This window comes from Convolutriloba macropyga, chromosome 7 (assembly GCF_964194025.1).
Source record: "Convolutriloba macropyga chromosome 7, txConMacr16.3, whole genome shotgun sequence".
Classification (NCBI taxonomy): domain Eukaryota; kingdom Metazoa; phylum Xenacoelomorpha; order Acoela; family Convolutidae; genus Convolutriloba; species Convolutriloba macropyga.
Window position 1 is genome coordinate 42,529,548 of NC_134474.1, and position 20,539 is coordinate 42,550,086.

At 36.9% G+C, this 20,539-nt stretch overlaps 3 protein-coding genes and 1 non-coding gene across 4 annotated transcripts in view; 2 read left to right on the top strand and 2 right to left on the bottom strand.

Moving 5' to 3' along the window:
* Positions 1–20,539, top strand: part of LOC142342880 (cyclin-dependent kinase 1-like) — a 418,971-nt gene that overhangs the window by 12,300 nt on the left and 386,132 nt on the right. The window lies entirely within an intron of this gene.
* Positions 247–18,884, top strand: LOC142342879 (retinal dehydrogenase 2-like). Its single transcript, XM_075394525.1, has 6 exons — positions 247–415; positions 5,512–5,691; positions 5,974–6,146; positions 6,732–7,121; positions 7,358–7,573; positions 18,319–18,884. The coding sequence occupies exons 1-6, from the start codon at positions 319–321 to the stop codon at positions 18,505–18,507; spliced, it is 1,245 nt and encodes a 414-aa protein (XP_075250640.1). The 5' UTR covers positions 247–318; the 3' UTR covers positions 18,508–18,884.
* Trnat-agu (transfer RNA threonine (anticodon AGU)) lies at positions 1,033–1,105 on the bottom strand. Its single transcript has one exon. It is a non-coding gene; the product is annotated as a tRNA-Thr (tRNA).
* The window catches only part of LOC142343038 (organic anion transporter 3-like), a 35,621-nt gene continuing 33,890 nt past the window's right edge, over positions 18,809–20,539 (bottom strand). The window contains exon 5 of the mRNA XM_075394725.1: positions 18,809–19,166. Within this exon, the coding sequence (XP_075250840.1) occupies positions 18,862–19,166 (305 nt within the window). The 3' untranslated portion in view covers positions 18,809–18,861. The remainder of the gene's footprint in view (positions 19,167–20,539) is intronic.

The following is a 20,539-nucleotide window of genomic DNA, read 5'->3' on the forward strand; positions in this document are numbered from 1 at the left end:
CGAGTGGTTAATGCTTCTGTCGAGATGATGGAATCGGACTTATGAGGTTGGGTTTCCAAGCCTACATTTGTCTGATGTTTTGCGCTTTTTATCTAGGCGACAGCCCCTGAATTATATTGCCCCGCCTGTCATTCTAGAGCATTTTTTCTGTCGTTAGTCGGTTTATTTTTGTTGATCTTTTTTGTTGACCTGATCTAACTGAAGTTGTTCTGATGAACACGACTCAAAAATGTCTTTCTATATTTCCTTTTCTCTTGTTAACAGGCATTCGAAATTGGATCTACATGGCGCTCTATAGACGCTTCAAAGCGTGGACTGATGCTTTTAAAATTGGCAGATTTATTCGAGCGGGATGTGAACTATATGGCTGAATTGGAAACAGCGGACTGCGGGAAGTTGCTTCAGGACTCTATTGGTCAGTAGACTAAAATTATGGTTAGAAGTAAATAAGTTGTGCGCTTTTCGGTGTCTCTTCTGTCTCTATGTGACTGCAGTTTAAATTTTTGTTGATATTGTTTGAATGTCTATCAAACTAGGACCTGGCTTTTTGTTATGTACAGACAACCCCCCCCCCCCCCCCCCCCAAAAAAAAATACGTTATGCATCGGGAAGTTTCAAAGCACGGGCAATTACATAGTAAATCATTATGTAAAAATTTACCACCTGCTGTTGGAGTGAAAATAGTAAGTAGCCACAAAGCTGGTGGGTGACACGCCATAACGATCCTTATTTGACGATCCGACTTTTAATGATAATCTTTTTTGCTAAGTTTAATAAAGCGTGCTGTGTCAGTAGTTGACTGGATTCCGTCACACCCCAAATACTTGTATGCACTACTATATGATATCAATAGTACTGTAATAGGGAGATTACAATAGTAATAGGGAGATTACAATAGTACTGCAATATGGGGACTACAACTAAAAAATTTCAATTTTATTATGGTGTGAAAAGATCAATTATAGATGGTTATATTGTCATGATGGTTGTCTTGAAAGTTAAAATTCCTGACTTATTCGTCAAGTTGGCAAAAGGTCCTGGGCGGATTTGAACCACCGATCTCCTGTTTACTAGACAGGCGCTTTAACCGCTAAGCCACAGGACCTTGAGAATGTCAGAATTAAGTTAATTTAATAAATTTTACTTAAATTTGAAAAATCAGACGTTTGTGTTTTCGAGAGAGCCACCCCTGGTCGCTTTGCAAACATTTCTTTGGTTAGTCGTCAGCTTCATATAAGCTAGAAAGTTATGTTAGGTAACGCGATTCAACTTCTTGGCTGTCCGGTGTATTTCACTTTTTCATATTTTGAAGTGTTACTTAGTGCACGGTACATTGGATAGCTGAATATTTTAGGATACTGTTTCTAATTCAGTTTAGAATAATCAGGCTGTATAAAGTGCCTTGGTCTATGGACTTCGGTAGCGGATCCGCTAACAATTCTTAGTCCTTAATTTTGCCATAATACCTTAATCGACAAGGCTTACCCTTGCGTGTAATGATGTCCTGTTATGAGTTGATATTAAAATTTTCAATGAATAATTTTGTGGGTCGCCCATTTGATGCAAATTTTGGTGGTCGGTTTTGTGTGTTTCATCTGTACCTTTGAAGAAATCATGAAGTCTTTCCATTGACTAAGAATATAAAAACAAGGAAACTTTGTTATTTAACTCTTTAGTTCATGGCAAAAAATTGTTTATTTGACTTGCCCTTTTCAAAGGCTGCCGTAAGTAATATTGCATTTTCTTGGCCAGAGTGTAGAACAATGATTGCTGGTGTTCTTAATTAAGAGCGAGCGGTGGTTGAAGTTTTGCTATTAGTTACTCAAAGCTTTGAATAAATGTGGTCGAAGACCATTGGTTAAACTTGTCAGCACTTCAAAGTGGAGCTGTGTAGAGTAAACTCTAATTGTGAAAATGGTTTTAAACCAACAGAGAACCTTACAATTATCATTGAACCGGTGTCAGGACAAAAGACTGAAGCCAAATTATAACTGATATTTTACTCAATTGTCAAAATTACCATAAGCGACTATTTAGCTGTATAATATCCAGATGAGATATAACTACCAAGTCCGCAAAACCATAACAATAAAAGCATTTACACGAATAGAAGGTTTAAACGAAGTAAATGCTTCTGTTTCTCACCAATTCGGGCTCGAACCCATGCCCCTCGTTTAACAGCCATAGGTCTCACCACTTAAGCTATCTATGCGTATTGGATTTGTCTTTTGCTCTTTCTACAGCAAATTTCTGGACAATGGCGTTTGTTACTGTTACTTGCTTGTTTTTGCTATACCGCATGCTTAATGAGCGCAAAAAATGTGCATTTTAGGAGCTTAAAAATTATGGTAAAGCGTGTCTCAAAACGCATTTATTAAGCTAGGTTGCTTGATTAAGGACCCCTAAAACAAGTTACGACAGGAGCGCTGTTGACCATGAATAATGGTAACAGAAAAATACTTCAAACTTCAGGTTAACAGTCCTCCATCTTACGAACTGCGCTATAACCACTACAAACCACCGTCTCTCACAATCGCGTTTATCCTATCAATAAACATATTTCAGATTGAGAGCATCTGAGATTACGCAAACATCAAAAAGTTAATTCAAAGCCAGGTCGGTAAATCCTCCCTCTGGGTGAGCATACTTTCAAGGCTGGTGGTAACTGCACCTGACTAACAGTCCTTTGTCCCATGTTCGGTTCTCACTTCTCACCCATCTACGTTGAGCCTTTTAGGTCATTGAGCTCTCTCGAAGTGTTCGCGTAACCATGCGGCTCATAAAAATGCGCTTCTAGAAGTCCCTTAAACATGCAAAAAAATTGTCCAATTTTAGAGCTGAGGCCTTTAATATGTAGGAGGATTACTTTTTTTCATCTGCCAAACCAACACAGGAACATAAAGACTCGCGTCGCAAGAATTCTTCTCGAACAACAGAAGGCTTCGTGTTGATTAGACATTCTCATGTCTACAAAAGAGAGGGCACCCGACAAGGGTTTGAACCCTCGACCCTCAGAATAGCAGTCCTTCATCTTTCCAACTGCGCTATAACATCTACATACAACCGTTTCTCACAATTGCTTCTTTCGTATCAATTAACATATTTCAGATTGAGAGCATTTGAGATCACGCAAAAATAAAAAAATAAAGCGTAAAAAACATTGTTAAAAGCTGTGAGTGTTCTAGAATAGCGCAGAATCTGTTCATCTAAAAGTTTGCGGAAAAATACGTTTAAATTAAGAACCTCAAACTTAGTTTGTGAGCAATTAAGAAACACCTAGTACCCAGGACAGGAAATTCTCCCTCTGGGCGAGCATACTTTCAACCCTCCTTAGCCTCGTGGTAACTGCATCCGACTAAAAGTTGTTTGTCCCAGGTTTGGTTCTCACCCATCTACGTTGAGCCTTTTAGGTCATTGACCTCTCTCGAAGTGTTCGCGTAACCAAGCGGCTCAATGCGGCTGAAACATGCGCTTCTAGAGGTCCCTTAAACATGCAAAAATGTTGTCCAATTTTAGAGCTGAGGCCTTTAATATATGGGAGGATAACCTTTTTTCATCTGCCAAACCAACACAGGAACATAAACAGACTCGCGTCGCAAGAATTCCTCTCGAACAACAGACGGCTTGGTGTTGATTAGACATTTTCATGTCTACAAAAGGGAGGGTACCCGACACGGGTTTGAGCCCTCGACCCTCAGAATATCAGTCCTCCATCTTTCCAACTCCGCTATAACGTCTACATACAATCGTTTCTCACAATTGCTTTTTTCGTATCAATTAACATATTTCAGATTGAGAGCATTTGAGATCACGCAAAAATCAAAAGATAAAGCGTGAAAAACATTGTTAAAAGCTAAGAGTGTTCTAGAATAGCGCACAATCTGTACATATAAAACTTTGCAGATAATCACGTTTTTTTAAAGAAATTCAAACTTAGTTTGTGAGCAATTACAAAACACGTAGTACCCAGGACAGGAAATTCGCCCTCTGGGCGAGGATACTTTCAGCCCTCCTTAGCCTCGTGGTAACTGCACCTGACTAACAGTCTTTTGCCCCAGGTTAGGTTCTCACCCATCTACGTTGAGCCTTTTAGGTCGATTAGTTGAAACTTTTCGAAAACTGTAATGCGCTTCATAACTTTAGCAAGAAAAGTATTCTTCGTGACAGGTTTCATTTTCTTAAGTAGTCGGATTTTAACTGAATTCTTGAACACACTGGGAAACACTCCTGTCTCAAAACAAGTGTTTCTAAGATCGCAGATAAAGTGCATGTAATTCTTAAACAATAGTTTGTAATATTCTGTATTTCGTTTTAAAGCAATCATCTGGAAAAGTAGACTCGGATATAATTTGCTGCCTCAATGACAGCATTAATGATACTCTTACAGAGTTTTGAGTTATATCATTAAAAAGTTCTTCAGCTTAATCCAAAAAAAAACATGTTCTTGGGCTTTAGTTAGTTCATCAACTTTGTCACGAATGAAAGAAAGTATTGAAAGATTGGGCAATTTCATTGTTGCTCTTAGTTTTTTGTAGCCGTTTCAATATTGTTTCTCCCAAGCGAATCTTTCAAGGCAGTTTTTCACGTTGTATTAATCGGTTCGTCAAATTCGGATGTTTTCAATGGGCTCGTTCAGTTTGATACGCTTTAACTCACGTAGACGTCTATCATATAACCTACATTCTTATGTATATTCAGCCTGTGGGAGCATGGTCATCAGTAAGAAGGACCACTAAATCCTCTAAAAATTTGACTTCATTTCAGGATCAATTATATGATCGTTTAAGTTTAATGTCAAGGTCAAATAATTGGCTAAAGTTTCCCGTGAAACCTTGGGATAGGGTCTAAAAATCTTCAGCTTTCTCTTGTTGCAGGTAAGAATTGATTCAAGCCAACAACTAATGAAGTATTGGTCGCTAGGTGTTGTTTCATCAATGTCGACATCTTTCAATATGGCAGAAGTGTTACTGATCATAAGATTCAAATTACTGCCTTTATTGTGTGTTGGTTGAAGGGCATTTTGTACTGAAACATTTTATAATCTCTGCTGACGACGCACTATCATCATTCAGATGTACATTGAAGTCTCCTAATATAACAATGGGCTCATCAAGGCAAGCAGCAATCACATTATCAATTAAAATTTCAAGAAAATTTTAAATTTCCATTTGGTGATCTAGAAACAGCAGCAACAAGGAAAGAGGTTTTGAAATAACGAAACCTCAGTAAATGTAATTCATAGTCTGCAGTACGCTAGAATAAAGTAACTCTGTTGAGAAAAGATTTTTGAACAAGACTTTTAAGTTTATTGCCGAGTTCTTACTGTTAATCACACAGTTTTGCGTCTTTTTGCTCTATAATGTTGTCTCATCGGCAAAGTGATCGTTTGGCGTTTTACTTCGATTTTCAATGTTAATGAAAACGATACCCCAATGGAGCTGTTTTGGTATCTATCATATATTTAGTTATCGTTTTGGTCATGCTCTCGTTATGGTTTTGTGATGTATTTAGGTGATATTAAGTTCTCAGCTGGTGTTATCCGCTATTACGCTGGATGGTGCGACAAGATCTGTGGCCAAACTATTCCTTGTGATGGAGACTACTTTGCAGTGACTAAGAAGCAACCAGTTGGTATATGTGCTGCTATCACACCCTGGAACTACCCAATTGCCATGTTCACGCTTAAACTAGGTAAATGGATGTTTCAATATTGTTCGGTAGTAGCTGGTATGAAATCGTCAGAAATACTGGAAACTTCGGCCCAGAAAATTCAACCATTTTTGCTCTTTTCAACTTGCGCATGATTTGGTGAGGAAATTAATTGGATATGCAGTGAACAATCAGTTATTGGATTTGTAATTTTGAAGACAATTGCGTCGATTTCTCCGCCTTCTAATTGGTCTCTTTTCTGTAAAGTTATTTTTGTTTCAATATTTTTGCCTTTCTGTAAACCATTTTTTTAAAACCTTTTAGCTCCTATTCTGGCCTGTGGAAACGTGTTCATCGGGAAACCAGCTGAACAGACACCTCTCACTGCCCTATACATTGCTGCCTTGTGCAAAGAAGTAGGATTCCCTTCAGGTGTGGTGGCAGTGTTGCCTGGATACGGACCTACCGCTGGTGCTGCTCTAGCCAATAACATGGAGGTACGCTTCACTCTAAACAAGTTCTAAAGTTGTGCTGCTCTATCATTGCGTTGCTGAGAACACTTGTATCTGGTAGGTTAGAATTAACTCAACCAAAGACCTCAAAAATTATTTGTTATATAAATCTAACGTGCACGAAATTACACGTGACTGTGTCAGCTGCTTCTTGATAAATATTGATAATTCGTGCTTAACCATATGAATTCGTGCTAAATTTTGTTTAAAGGTGCTTTTTAATTTTTGCAGTTTGGTATATCTGGCCATGTCATGGTTAATCTTTTTTGGTTATCTCGCCAAGATCTTGTATCTTGATACCTTGCAAAGACCTTGCAACTTCGTACAAATCTTGATATTTTCATGGTAAGTACCATGTCAAGATCTTGGCAAGATTTAACAAGATTTAGTATGTTTCGTATCAAGGTGTATCAAGTTTCGGTTCACTGGAAGGCTAATGCTTTCAACTTGATTCCGGGAAACCCGAGTTGAGGTGATTGCAGAACGTGTTTAATCGTAAATGATACAAAATTTTGAGGATTTTGAATTCGTGATTGATGTTTGTGTTATCGATTTATTGTGTATATTCAGGTCAACAAAATCACCTTTACTGGCTCAACAGAGGTTGGCAAGCTTATCATGAAGGCATCCGGTGACTCAAACTTGAAGAGAGTCACTTTAGAATTGGGTGGTAAAAGCCCTAACATCATTTTTGCTGACTACGATAATTTGGAGTATGCAGCGACTGTAGCACAAGAAGCTGCCATGACAAATATGGGCCAGTGTTGTTGTGCTGGAACCAGAACCTTTGTCCAGGAAGATATTTATGATCAGTTCGTGGAAATTTCCAAAATACTGGCAGAGTCCCGAGTTGTCGGGAGTCCAAAAAATGATGACACTCAACATGGACCCCAAATTGACAAAGAGCAGAAAGATAAAATCATCGATTTGATTGAAAGTGGAAAGAAAGAAGGTGCTAAGGTGAGTATTGTGCTTGAGTATGGTGTAAGGGGAAGAGTATTTAGAATCTACAAATAAACAATAATTATGAAGCAGTTTGTTGAAGGACGAAATTTTTAATGTCTGGAGTTAGTTAAAAAACCAGAGAACAACTTTTTGGATTAAAATTCTGGAAATTTTGAGCGGTATTTCTGTAGAAACAACCCTGAAGTGGTGTAAGAAGGCATGTGTATGCAAGTACCTCTCTATTTGGATAGGTTGTGTTTGGTGGTAAATCAATGGACCAAGCTGGCTTCTGGGTGGAACCGACTGTGTTTGCGGATGTTGAAGACAAGATGCGAATAGCGAAAGAGGAGATATTCGGACCAGTGCAGTCTATATTTAAATTCAAGACTATGGAGGAAGTAGTGAAGAGGGCTAATGACACACAGTATGGTTTAGGTGGTGCTGTCTTCACAAAAGATGTTGACAAGGTTGGTTTACAAAATTCGGTATTTTAATAGACTACTTGATTTGCGATAACTGTATAGATATTGCTGGCCTGCCTCAAATTACAGTATCATGAGAGCCCCTTTGACTAAGGGTTCAGTTTAGAGAACAATTTCGTTTTGAGTAAGCGGGGCTCCGCTGTTATTTTGATGGCAATATAAAGAGATCGACCTTATCTGCTCTTCTCGCAAAATATTTAGCTGAAAATTTTTTGTCCGGCCGTTTTGTCTGGCTGTCTGCATTTTTCCTACAAACGATTTTTCGTCGCACCACGATTATTGTTTAGCTGAAGTTCTTACGCTTAACTTCTTGATTTTTTGTGTCAATTTGCTCTCATTCTAAATTACAAGGAACATAATTTAATTAGCGGCAGTTTACTTTTAGTAAGTGCGCCGAAGTCTTTTAGAAAGTGCGCCGAAATTGATTTCTTAAAAAAATTTAAATCTTGTCATAAAATCAAGCGCTAAAATAAAAGCACTTCCAGCCGCTCGGACATAATCGGTTATGTTTTCCTCTAGCCTTTTTGGTCATGTTAATTGAATTGACGTTCCCCATGACGTTTATCACGCTTGACTTCTTGATATATGCTTGATCTAATAAGATGCTCAATCAGTCACAATTTTAGACAGCTAAACTCATGTGATCGCAGTTCACTAATGTAAGTCAAATGGATAGCGCGCAGAAATTGGTCCCATTTTTTTTTTACTATACTAGTAGTCTATCCCTTACTGAACATAATACCCCGCATCTAACCCTGTCCCCATCCCCGGTGAAAGCTAGTTGTAATAGAATAGTCTTTGCGCTTTTCTAAAATAATCTTTGGCTTCTCAAGTAACTTTTTCACGCACAAAACCGATTTTTAGAGATACGATGACAAGGCCCTGATAGCCGAGTGGTTAATGCCTCTGCCGAGGTGAAGGAATCGGACTCGGAAGGTCGGGGTTCGAACGCTACCTTTGTCTGATATCTTTGCACTCATATAGAAAAACGTACGCCCCGCATGTCATTCGAGAGCAATTTTTCCTATGTTAGTCGGTTTATGTTAATTTCTTTCCTGCATCATTTCTGAACTGGATATCTCAAGATGCTGAGAATACTTTTCTCAGTTATTTTGTCCCTCTGCAACTGAATATTCATTTTAAATTGCTCTCGAACAAAGTTGTTGTAACTTTGGTACTCGTTTGTATTTTTAACGCAAAATTTCAGCTTGAGATTTACTATTTGAGTGAGTTGTATCTAGTTGAGAGACTATTTAATCTATTAGACTATTTAACTATTTAGACTATTATACATCAATGAAAGCGCACCAAAATTGGTTCAATTATTAACTGCGAAAGAAATTCATGTACAACCATTAACAATCAAGATTATTACAATAGGAGTTTCAAGAGTTTGTGAATTTGAGTTTGAATTTGGAAAATTGGCTCTGAACTGTACTGTTACTGGGGTCTGGAGCTATTTTTAACACCGTGGAGGGTTTTTACTGGCTTTTCCTGATTGCTATTACTTGTCGTTGTGTGTTTCTGGCTAGCTGCGTTCGCAGTTGTTATTCGTCATTGTTAAGTAGGACGGTAAGTTTTGTCAGGGAGAGAAAGAAAGAACAAGTAAGTAAAAGCGAAAAAAATTGAACTAAGCTAAAGCTAGAAGAAGGGCTGACCATCAATCAGCTATGTCTGTTTCTCGAGACAGCTGCGGCGCGTGGGATGATCGAACTCCCGCTGTTTTTTGCATTTCTTATACTGATGTGTTGCTCCAATATACACACATTTTGGCGCGAGAATTGCCTTCACGTTACAAATTTTCGTTCATTTTTCGTGGCTAATGAATTTGTCTCAAATTAAATAAGTTGAATGTTTGAATTGAAAGAATTGAATTGAATTGAGGTAAATTGAATGGAAATGAATTGGATTGAATTGAAATTTGAATTGGATTTGTTATACGTAATTGAGAAACTCTTAAATCAGATGCTCTCTGATTTTAAATCATTAAAAAGGATGAGAAACTTGATTGTCAGGTAGTTTACGCAATCAGAAAGTCAAAGGTTCTTTTGCAACTATTTTTTGGGCATTACCTATTCGTTTCTTTGAGACGTAGAACTAATTAATTGCTCTCAAACGAAGTTTGTAGCAATTATATTAGTCCTGTCGGTCTTTTTTTATGCGATTTTTCGCTCGACCGATTTTTTGTCTGACGCTTTTTGAGTTTTCGTCCTCAAAAACGGGATAAACAGGTAGCGCCCAGCGGGCATTAAGTGCTCTTAGAGCCTTTCAGCTCCGTTTCAGCTCAAACTGTTTTTGAGACTTGTACTTAAACTTATGGTGTGAAGGGCGGTTCTTAGAGGTTGAAGGCACCCAACCCTCACTTGACCCCGCCTCCTATTGCTTCACCCACCCCCCCCCCCACCGCGCTAACGCCCCCACCCCAGTAATACCCCTTATCAACCCCCAGTGACCCCCGACCTCCCTCCCGTGGCTAGCTACTGACGATCAACCGCTTGCTAAAAACGCAAGTTTTTACTATTTTGCAATTTTTTTCAAGCTTTTTGAAGATTTTTGACTTTTTTATTTTTATCAGCCCTAGGTGTCAAAGAACATCCTCTAGGGTTCGATAATAGGTTACTGCATTGTTTCTGGTTGTAATGAAATGGTTTCAACTTTTTAATATCACGAATTTAAGCAATTTTTTGACAAAACGTGCAATTTTTTTTCAAATTTTTCGACACTTTTTTCCTTATTATGGTCTTTCTAGCCCCAAGGGCCAGGAAACATCCTGAGGGGTTCGGTAATAAGTTACTGACAAATTTTTAATGGCAATGGAATAGTTTTTCAACTTTTTAATATTACAAATTTTTGCAATTTTTTAGCTTTTAAGTCTTTTTGAAATTTTTTGTAGTTTTTTAAATTTATCAGCCTCAAGAGCCAAGGAACCTCCTCTAAGGTTTGAAAATGGGTTACTGAATATTTTCGAGATTAAATGGATTGTCTTGCAAGATTCTAACGTCACGAATTTTGGCATATTTTTGAAAATTATTGCCTTTTTTTTGACATTTATAGTCATTATTCAGGTTTTTTGAGCCTCAAGGGTCAGAAAACTTCCGTTAGTGTTTGATAATAAGTTACTAGAAAATTTTTGTTGGCCATGGATTAATTTTCAACTTTTTAACATCACAAGTTGTGGCAAATTTTTTAAACAAAGCTTACAATTTTTTGTTTTTTTTAGGTTTCCCTGGCCTCAAGAGACACGGAATTTCCTCTGGGGTTTGATATTTTATTACATAGTTGATAGATGTTATGGAATTTTCTTCAAGATTTTGATATCAGTAATTTATAATTCAATTTTTATTTTAATATATTAATCCTGTTTGTCCTTTATGCAATTTTTCTCTTGGCCGATTTTTTGTCTGACCCATTTGACTTTCGTCTTCAGAAACGGATGAAGAGGTAGTGCCCTGAGGTCACTAAACCGTGGCTAGCTGTTGACGAAGCCAACCGCTCGCTGGTCGTTTGAGAGCCATTCGCCCGACGGAGGGTTTTTCGAAGGGTTTCTAAATAGCATGTAATTTGTTTAAGCGGGATTTATTTTGCTTTTGAGCCTATCACACCACTTTATGAGTTTTTTAAGTGAAGCTTGGAGTTTGCTTTGTAATAACTGTCTTGACTTTGACCTGTAATATAATGTAAAGTCATCTGCGAACTGAGAAATTTTGGCTACCCTGGGGGACGCCAGCTGTTGCTGAGAATTTCTCGCTTCTTGTATTCTTGATTTTCACGTAAACGTTTCTTCGTGAGAGGAAAGATTTCACCCATTTGGTGATTTTCTACTGTATACTGATTTTGTTAAGTTTGTCAATCAACCCTAATCTCCAGACTGCATCAAAGGCTTTTTCTATATCGATGCAGACGAGGCCCACCTTTTCTGACCACTGGTATGCTTCACTTATATGCTGAGTTAAAACAATGAGATTATCAGTTGTGCATCTGTTTGCTCCTGGCCACAACAAAGACTTTGTTCGCGTCACAGTGGCCTAGAATGAAATTTTTAACAAGTTTCGCAGACCTTTGCAATGCAATTGGTAAGGCTAATTGGTCTAATTTTCTGCTTTCTTCCTGTCTTTTTGAGGTTTTAGAAGCATTGTTACTTGCGAATCTTTCCAAAGGCATGGCACGTAAGAATTGATAATTGAGCAGTAAATAATTATGCATATGAAAGCTTCAATGTTTTTGGTAGCGCCTTCAGTAGCTTATTTTGTCTGGCCCGGGACATGATTTATCTTTATGCTTCAGCATTTAATTGAACTCTTCAAGGTTTAAGAAGCTGTCTTCAGTTATTTCGTAAGGATCGGTTTCTAATAGACGTTTTTTGTTATGTTCTGTCTCGAGAAAGTACTCCTTCAAGTCCTCATTTTCGTATTGGTGTTCTTTCATTGTCTCACTTAGTAGTCTTTTAAACATTTCATATTTTTCATGGTCAGTTACAGCATATCTGCTTATCGCTGTTGTTTATCGCTGGTGATGATTTTAATTGCTCTCCAGAACCCCTTATTTCGCGCTTGTTTCGCTGTTTCAATTCTTTCTGTTTTCTCTTTCATTCGAACGTTTGAGTGCCCTTCTAATTTCTCTTTGCAAGAAATTGATATCCCTTCTCAATCGATAGAAATTGTCATCCTTTGCACTTTTTAGTTGCCTCCTTATATTTTTCTTTTGCTTGATTAGATTGATTATCTCTGGACTAATTTTGTGGTTCGTTTTTTTTTACGTAAGATTGTTGGATTGGTTTATGAATTAGTTCGATGCGGTAATGGTTGATTTCGTTCAGATTGTCTTTATTTGGATACTTCGGTGGGTAAAAGCAGGAATTTTTGTAATTGACTTTTGGTTGTTTTTTGAACTTCGTGAAATTGACTTTTGCTTTTGAATCCTATTCTGTTTGAGCTTCAATGAGGTAAGTGTCGCTGCCAAAATCTTCCGTTACTTGAAAATTGTCGAAATATTTAAAGACTGAAAGGCTGCAGAAATGTAAATCAAACATGCTCTGGCTCTCATGTTGATTAGATTGATAGGTTGGATAACCGTTGTTCAGTAGCTTGAGGTTTCCGTCATCAATTATTTCAAACAGTTTTTCGCCGTTTTCAGTGTTCTATGTACATTTGCGCTCTTGATGGAGATTTGAAATCGCCACAGATGAACAAGTTGTTGAGGTTGAGGTCAAATATTTCATTAAAATTTAGGTCGTGATTGGGTGAATTGTATACATTGATTAGCCATAAGTTTCCAATGATTGGTGTTGCCAAGTTTACACCGATTATCTCTAATGCCTGTCCGTTACTGATTTTTCTAGATTTAATTGTCGGGCCCCTTTAACCTTTATCCCCTTCTTTGCAATGATAACAGAAGCATGAAAACTGCTTGCTTTTGATTGTTGCAATAAAGTATTTTTCATGTACAAAACGTTTTTGCCATTTCTTGACTTCATTTAACCAAACATTGTCAACCTTTCCTTTTGTCAGAAACAAGAACAGTTCATGAATTTCGTTTTCTAAGCCACGACAGTTCCATTGTAAAATTTTAAGATTATCCATGTTGAAGGGTTTGTTGGCCGCCAGACTGAATCATGTTTGTTGTGTTAACAGTTTGCATCAGGTTTATTTTCATGATATTATCTTGAATCTCTTGTCCATCTATTCTTTCGTTAATCACTCTAGAGGCACTGTTGCTAACGACGCTGATTATATCGCTACAGAACATTGTATTGAAACTGTTTATTTTACTAAGACCTTCAGCAACTAGAACAGTAATTTTTGTAGTGGTTAATGACAGTGATTTGAGTATCTTTCCTTGAAATGGCACTTGAGTATTTCGTTTCGTTTCTGTTTATTTTCTTCGGTCGCGGCTCTTTGATATGCAGGACAGCCTCTATACACTGAGCCAGCCACCACAGTTTGCACATTTTGCCTGTTCTTTTGATTAATTGCAACTTTTTGCAGTGTGTTTGCCTGCACACCGTAAACCTCTCAATTCGTCTTAACAATCGCTTGCAGAATGAACAAATTTTTGACATTTGAAGTATAGTTAAATGTGAGGTGGTTCTTTTCTTGCAGCGGTGGAGCACCCAGCCAATTCTAACGCCATTTTTGACTGCGGCTGTCACATGGTTTGTGCAATCAGTTATCACGCGAATCAGTTTCGTTGGTTTTCCGGTGGCCCTGCTTGTTATCCGAAGCACCTTGATAACATTCATTGCATTGTTGTTGAGAAGTTCTTCCTTCACTTCGTTCTCTTGTTTGCTAGGGTGATCATTTACAATTACAAAACTGGGTGTAGATTTGGCTTTTGGCAGAGTGTCTCTTTCTTTAATGGAAGTGATCAAAAAGACAGGTAGGTTTGAGGCGTTCATCAGACATTCTCTTGAACTTTCGTCTTGGGGTTGGATAAAGAAGTCATTGTTGTTTGGAAGTTCTCTTATGCAATTAATTTGGGTCGAGGGAAACTTTTTCATCGGAGGGGCAAATTGAACTTGTGCTTCAGAGAGAAGTGCACTCAACTGGCTCATTTCGGCCAGTGGCGTTTTGGGAACTCGAAGCAAAAGTGTCAGGAAGGCTCTAAAGTGAGCTTAAGACTTTTATAAGAAATAAAACGGCGAAAAGTTATAGAAAAAAAGCCGGGATTTAAGACTTTCGAGCTTAAGACTTTTGAAGGTGAGAAATAAAACTGGAGGAAAAAGTAATAGAAAAAGTCGGGATTTAATACCTTAAGCCACTTTTAGTAAAAAATCTCTTAAAAGTCTCACTCCCAACGGACGTTCCTACACAAAGTAGAGTACTTGCTTGTGGCTTTCCTGTCACACTTTGAGGTACTGATCCGAAAGTGACAATAACGGCGTATTAATCATCATAGGCCGTATTAGGCCAAAATTGGTTCTATTTTATCTTATATAGTGGCCTATATAAGAACTAGTAGCATAAATTTCAGCCTCATTTTGCAGCATTGATCTAGTCTCTCTGACTCTCCTTTTTTACTCTGCGGCGTACATTTCAAAATCAGCTGTGTCTCAGCAGTTGTTGATCATAGTTGACTTTTCTTTTTCGAAAATAACATTTCCATTGAAGCATATGCTCAAGAAGAGCTTTGAGAAGCTGTGATAGGTAAGTTGTGAACAAAATCACTGTCAAACTCACCCAGGGGTTTATTGTTCCGACCCCATCATATGGGGGGGAGGAACTATATACTCAAATGGGTTTTTTTTTGTTCAGTGAATTTTCGCCGATCGATATATTCATCGTAGAAACTTATGAGTGGTATCATTAAAAAGCCCGTCCAGCGTAGATTATAGAATTAAAAAGATTTTTTCGAAATTCATTTTTTACAGGGAGTTATCGAGCTCCAAAATTTTGTGATCATTCTGGCGTTTTTGTTCACTTTTACAGTTTTTTTTCACTTTTCCGATAAAAGCATGTGTCATATCATTGAAAAGCCCTTTGAAATAGATTATATAAGTTTTCTTTGAAAAATCCCTGATCAGGTAATATATTTTTTTAGTTATCATATTGACATTTTCGTGGTGTCAAAGTGACCACTTAAGAAAGAATTTTTTTAATTTGTCTGAAAGCTTTTATTGTTAATATTCCAATTGTCTTGTTGTTCCGACCCCTCTTGAGGGGGGAAGGAAATATATACTCAAATGGGTTTTTTTTTGTTCAGTCAATTTTGGCCGATCGATATATTCATCGTAGAGAGTTGAGTTTCGTATCATTAGAAAGCTTGTCCAGCGTAGAATATGGAATTAAAAAGATTTTTTTGATTTTCGTTTTTGACAGGGAGATATTGAGGTTTAAAAGGTTTAAACTTTCGAGAAAATAGAGTGAATTCCGTTGATTTCATTCACCTTTTTTCGGAATTTTTGACTAAAGTTTTGCCAATGTTGACAAAATTTAATAAAATTTTACAAGAAAATGTTGTTGATTTTACGTTTAAAGACAAAACATATTGTCGGCTTTTTTCATTGAATTTTTTTGGTCACAAATTCCAGCTAAATATTTCACAAAATTCGGACTTTTTGATCAAAAACAGCTCGAAATAAGTTTCTTTTGTCCACTCTGATTAAATTTGCAGGAAGTGCACACCCAAACACCACTAACACAATCTTTGTAGACTGAAAATGGGGCTAATTGCACTTCAAATTCCGTTGAGCATGCTCTGTAAATAAAACTTTGCCGTTTTTGCTAACTTTATTCGTTGATTATCAAAAACGCAGAATTTGTTTTTGATATTTTAACTAACACAATATCTATATCAATGATATTCCCAAAAAGAAAAAAATATTCCTGATGGACAACCAGCATTAGCAGGATTAGTTATGTACCAATCTAGGACCGTTACAATCCAAAAATAATTCGGATTGTCGTCAGACGTTTTTTTATAAAAAAAATTCAAATCAAAGTTCACTAGTGATAGGTCCTATTGGCCTCCTAATAAGCTCAAAACTAATTTAACTAGTTGATTGCTTGAAAGCTTATTGTCATTTTGACTTTCAAAATACTTGATTTTTAAATAAAAAATGGCTTATTAAATTTTGCCTCCATTTTTCTCTCAGTGTGGTCAACTCGTAGCTTAGTGTCAGCAATCAAAGAGTGCTCCCTTTTTCTGATGAGTTCAATTTACTCTTTATTGCGGTTTTACGCCTTAAGTTTTTGTGTTCTGGCTTTGATACTACTAGATTTCACAATTTTTTTTTTAATTTTTAGGTTTTTGCCCATTTTTCATGTTTTCTATTTTTGTCAAATTATCACGTTATTGTCAGTTCATATATCACATTTTTCGCATTCAAAATAACGCAAAATTGATAGTATTTAAATCCTTAACGGTATAGATTGTGGTACTTGACAGCTTCGACAGTACTTTCTCGAAGAATTTAATAGAATTTTTTAAATTTTGTCTTTAACTGTACTTTTTACTTTGTGTTTTTAGTCATATTCAATTTCCTGTACAATGACCAAGTTTGATTTGCTTTTCCGGGAAGATTGGATTAGCCGATGTTCTGATATTAGAAAATAGATAATGGCTTTCATGACTTTGAAAACAATTGTTTTCCAAAATGAAAAAAAAAACATTTCAACTTCGCAATTTTGTTCCTTTTATTGTCTGTTTGTTACCTGGTCTCGTTAATTAAAGGTTAAAGATGACATTATTTTTGTCAAGGGTAGGTGTTAAAAGGGATTGGTTTCACAAAATCTAATGTTTTTAAAGAATTCGTTATGACTTTACTGGCTTCGACACGGGTTTTTCACAAAAGAAAGTCAATCAATTTTATTTTTTTTTCATTTTTGACGTTCTTTTGTAGACGTAAGACTTGTTCTGGATAATTTCAGGTCTCGAGGGCTTCTTTTGGAAGAATAAACGAATCTATTCAATTTTTTAATTTAGTAAATAATGGCTTTCATGTTTTTGGAAATAAATTTTTTCCGAAAAAAAAACAAGTATTACATAATTTTGCATTTTTTCTTTTTTGTCTAATTGTTGCCTTTTTTTCAATAATGAGCGGCCACATAGTACATTATCGGTGTTCGATGAAGGTGCAGTCGAACATATTTTGGAGGCCATACTTTTCTGGCAAGCTTTAATTGATTTTTAGTTTGTTGTCTATTTGTTGTTCTTTTTGTAACTGCATAAAAAATTGAATACCAAGAGTTCTTAAATCCCTTCTATGTAAACACTGGTAATTGTAACCCTATGGGATATTTATGTTGATTCCCAATGGTTTTAATTACTTTGTAATTAATTGCTTTTTTTTAAAATTCAGCGAATTTTCTAGCTTTAAATTTTCTGTTCGTTTTTGTCTAATTGTTACCAAGCTTTATTATGAACTGGTGAATAACCATTTTTTTCTGGTGAATTACAATTTATTTTGTTTATTTTCAGTTTTATCTGACGCTATTTTGACTTTGTTATTAAGTTTTGTTTTTTAAAACGGACAAAAATTTTTTGATGTAATTAATGTTTGTTATTGTTGTTTGATTTTGCCCTTCGTCTTCGCTCGCTTTCTTAAAATCGGCATATCTCATCAATCTAATGCATCATTTTTTACTCCACTGAGTTATTTGCTTTGGAGGCTATCTTTTCGTTCATACACCAGTTTTTTTTTGAAAAATACTTGAATTTTTTGTGTTTTTCCATCTGTTCCTCATTTGGTAGACAATTATGCCAAAATTGTGGATGAGCGGGGTCGGAACCTTATGTGCGATCGCACATTATCGAGCCGCCTTGTTTCCTATCAGAATTGGACAATTGGGGCGGGCAATTTCCTTTTCCTGGCCTTGGTTTTGTCTTGTATTTCTTTTCTCTCAAAATTAATTACAGTTGTGCCATATTGTCAACGCTACGTATATTTTCTTTGTCAGTTTGGTTTTTGCTCTTATAGAAGTTGCTTTTTTGTGCGATTTATTTTACTTCGATTTTAATGGTTTACTTTGATTTTCGAGATATCATTGATTACATTGATTTCAAAATTACGCTATTTTGTAGGCATTTTTTCACAAAAAAATCCACTAAAGTTACAACCAATCAGAGCACGGTAAATGCTTTAAATCTCATTAATGACATTGTGCTCTGCGACCGTTCGGCTCTACCGGCGTCCTCCACTCGAGACTAATATGAGAAACTGTACCAGCGAGAGCACTATTGGTGTCTATTTCAAGGATGGTAAAATTCAAAGTTGTGTTTCATCTTTTGTGTAGGCATACACAGTGGCAAGTAGCATCGATGCAGGAACTGTGTGGATCAACTGTTACAATGCTGGAGAGGCAAACACTCCTTTTGGTGGGTTCAAAATGTCTGGCATTGGGAGGGAGTACGGGGAGGACTCTCTTAACAACTACTTAGAAACAAAAACGGTCATACTCCAAGTGCCCAAAAAGATCAACTAAGTTATCGGGTTATTACAAACTTGTGCTTGAACTGTGAATACGTTGCCAGAACTTAGCATGGAAATTTTAGGTAATTTTCTGACAAAATTAGTCCTAGAATGCTAAAATAGATTGTAACATTTTCGGTTAAATGCCATAACTGTCAAAATGGGTGTACTGTGAATTTTCAAAAAATTTAAAAGATGCTGTTTCAAGATGAATTTTGAGGTGCTTTTTCGGATTGACCGTTGTCACATGTATGTAATTTCCATGCTATCCTGTCATCGCAGACTGTTGAACAAAAGTCTTACTGGCCTAATTATTTTTGTATTCAGAGGTGATTAAGTTGTATATAAAATGTCACAAATTGACGATCTATGAAAATCTGTTTTCCTGAATTTCTTTTGTCTTTGCGGCTTGTTTGAATTCTTCCACAGTGGAAAGAAACGGCTTGTCTTTTGTTTCAAATGCAAATAGAATCACTGAAACGCTAGAGGCCAAGCCAACTGCTGCAAATATGAGAAAGGGTAGGCATTCGTAGGGTCCAACTTTTATCTCGATCACGAATGGAGCTGAAATTGAGCCGATTCGTGCCAATGCTGATCCGAAGTTCATTCCCGTTGATCTCAAGACGGTTGGGAACAGTTCAGGAGTGTAGATGTAGGTGGCAGTGAAGGCGCCTAAATTTGGAAAACGTGAATTGAATGAGATTGAAGAGTTTATCCATAAAGAATGACCAATCATGCGATCGATGTCTGGAAGATCATGAATATTACCACATGGATGATATTGCCATCGCGAAGTTAGCAAACTTAAATGTGAAAAGTTATCAAACTTTTTATCGCAAGGAGAGTTGAAAAAATTTTCCTTCTTGAAAATAGTGGTTTTTCTGCAGTCTTCTGAATACTTGATTTGAACAAAATAGTCAAGAACCACGCTTAAAATTTTGAACGGCACTTATTCGGGTAAAAAGTAAGCAGATAGGTTGTGAGAATACTTCAAATAACCCTCAGTATTTTGTGTAGTTTTGTGCAAACAAGGTCACAGATATTTTAAACGAACGTTTCTTTTCCACAAATGATAGAGGCGCAAATAAGTTACGTAAATGTTGTTTTCGCAACGAGAGTTAGAATTCAGTCAGACTTCGGTTGAAAAAATAAAGAGCTCTGATAATATCCGTATTACACCATTTGCAATGGAAGTGAAACAAAAATACGAAAGTGGAAAAAAAATTATAGTTCAAAGGCCAATTAATTTGACAACTAAGAAAACACTTCGGGTATCGATTTACCAGCCAGAGACCGACCATTACTCATCAGATTTATCTGCAAATGTCGTTGTAGATTCAATTAGTCCTAATCTTTATACAAAGAGGTGCAATTAAATTTTAGAAAGACGATTTTCGAAGAGAGACTTTTCGGCAGGATTCAGGAAAGTAATATACTTTGGTAACCTTCCAGCTGATGCATTCTCTTAATCAATTTATCCAACGTTGTACAAGCTTAATTAAACTTGTCTTTTTCAGCAATACTTTAAGATCGAATTGCCACCAAAAATTCAAGGAAACTGTGGAATTGGGATATTCATTCTACATTCCAAGTGTCACAAATCAAGCCCTGCTCTCCGGATACACCAATTGAACAGACCTGCGTGTGTCCAGGAAGTGTATCCATAATTTTCATTGCTCTCAAACAAAGTTTAGCAATTATATTAGTCTAGTAGTCTTTCATATGTAGTTATTTGCTTGACCGATCTTTTTATCTGATCCAGTTGACTCTTCTTCCTCAAAAATGGGACAAATAAGTATAAACCGGAGACTCTTAGAGTTTTACGCTGCGATTCACCAAAACCGTTTTGATGAGACAACTTCAAGGTGATGAAGGGCGGTTCTTCGTCTTGAAAGTTTGACCCCCTCTCCCCTCAATCAACCCCTTCCCCTCCACCGCAGCCCTCCGTCACCTTCTTCCACCGCCTCTACCTGGCGATTTGGACCCCTCTCGTCCACCCCCATCGCTTGACCCCTTCCCCCAATTCTCGCATCTCTAAGCCCCTG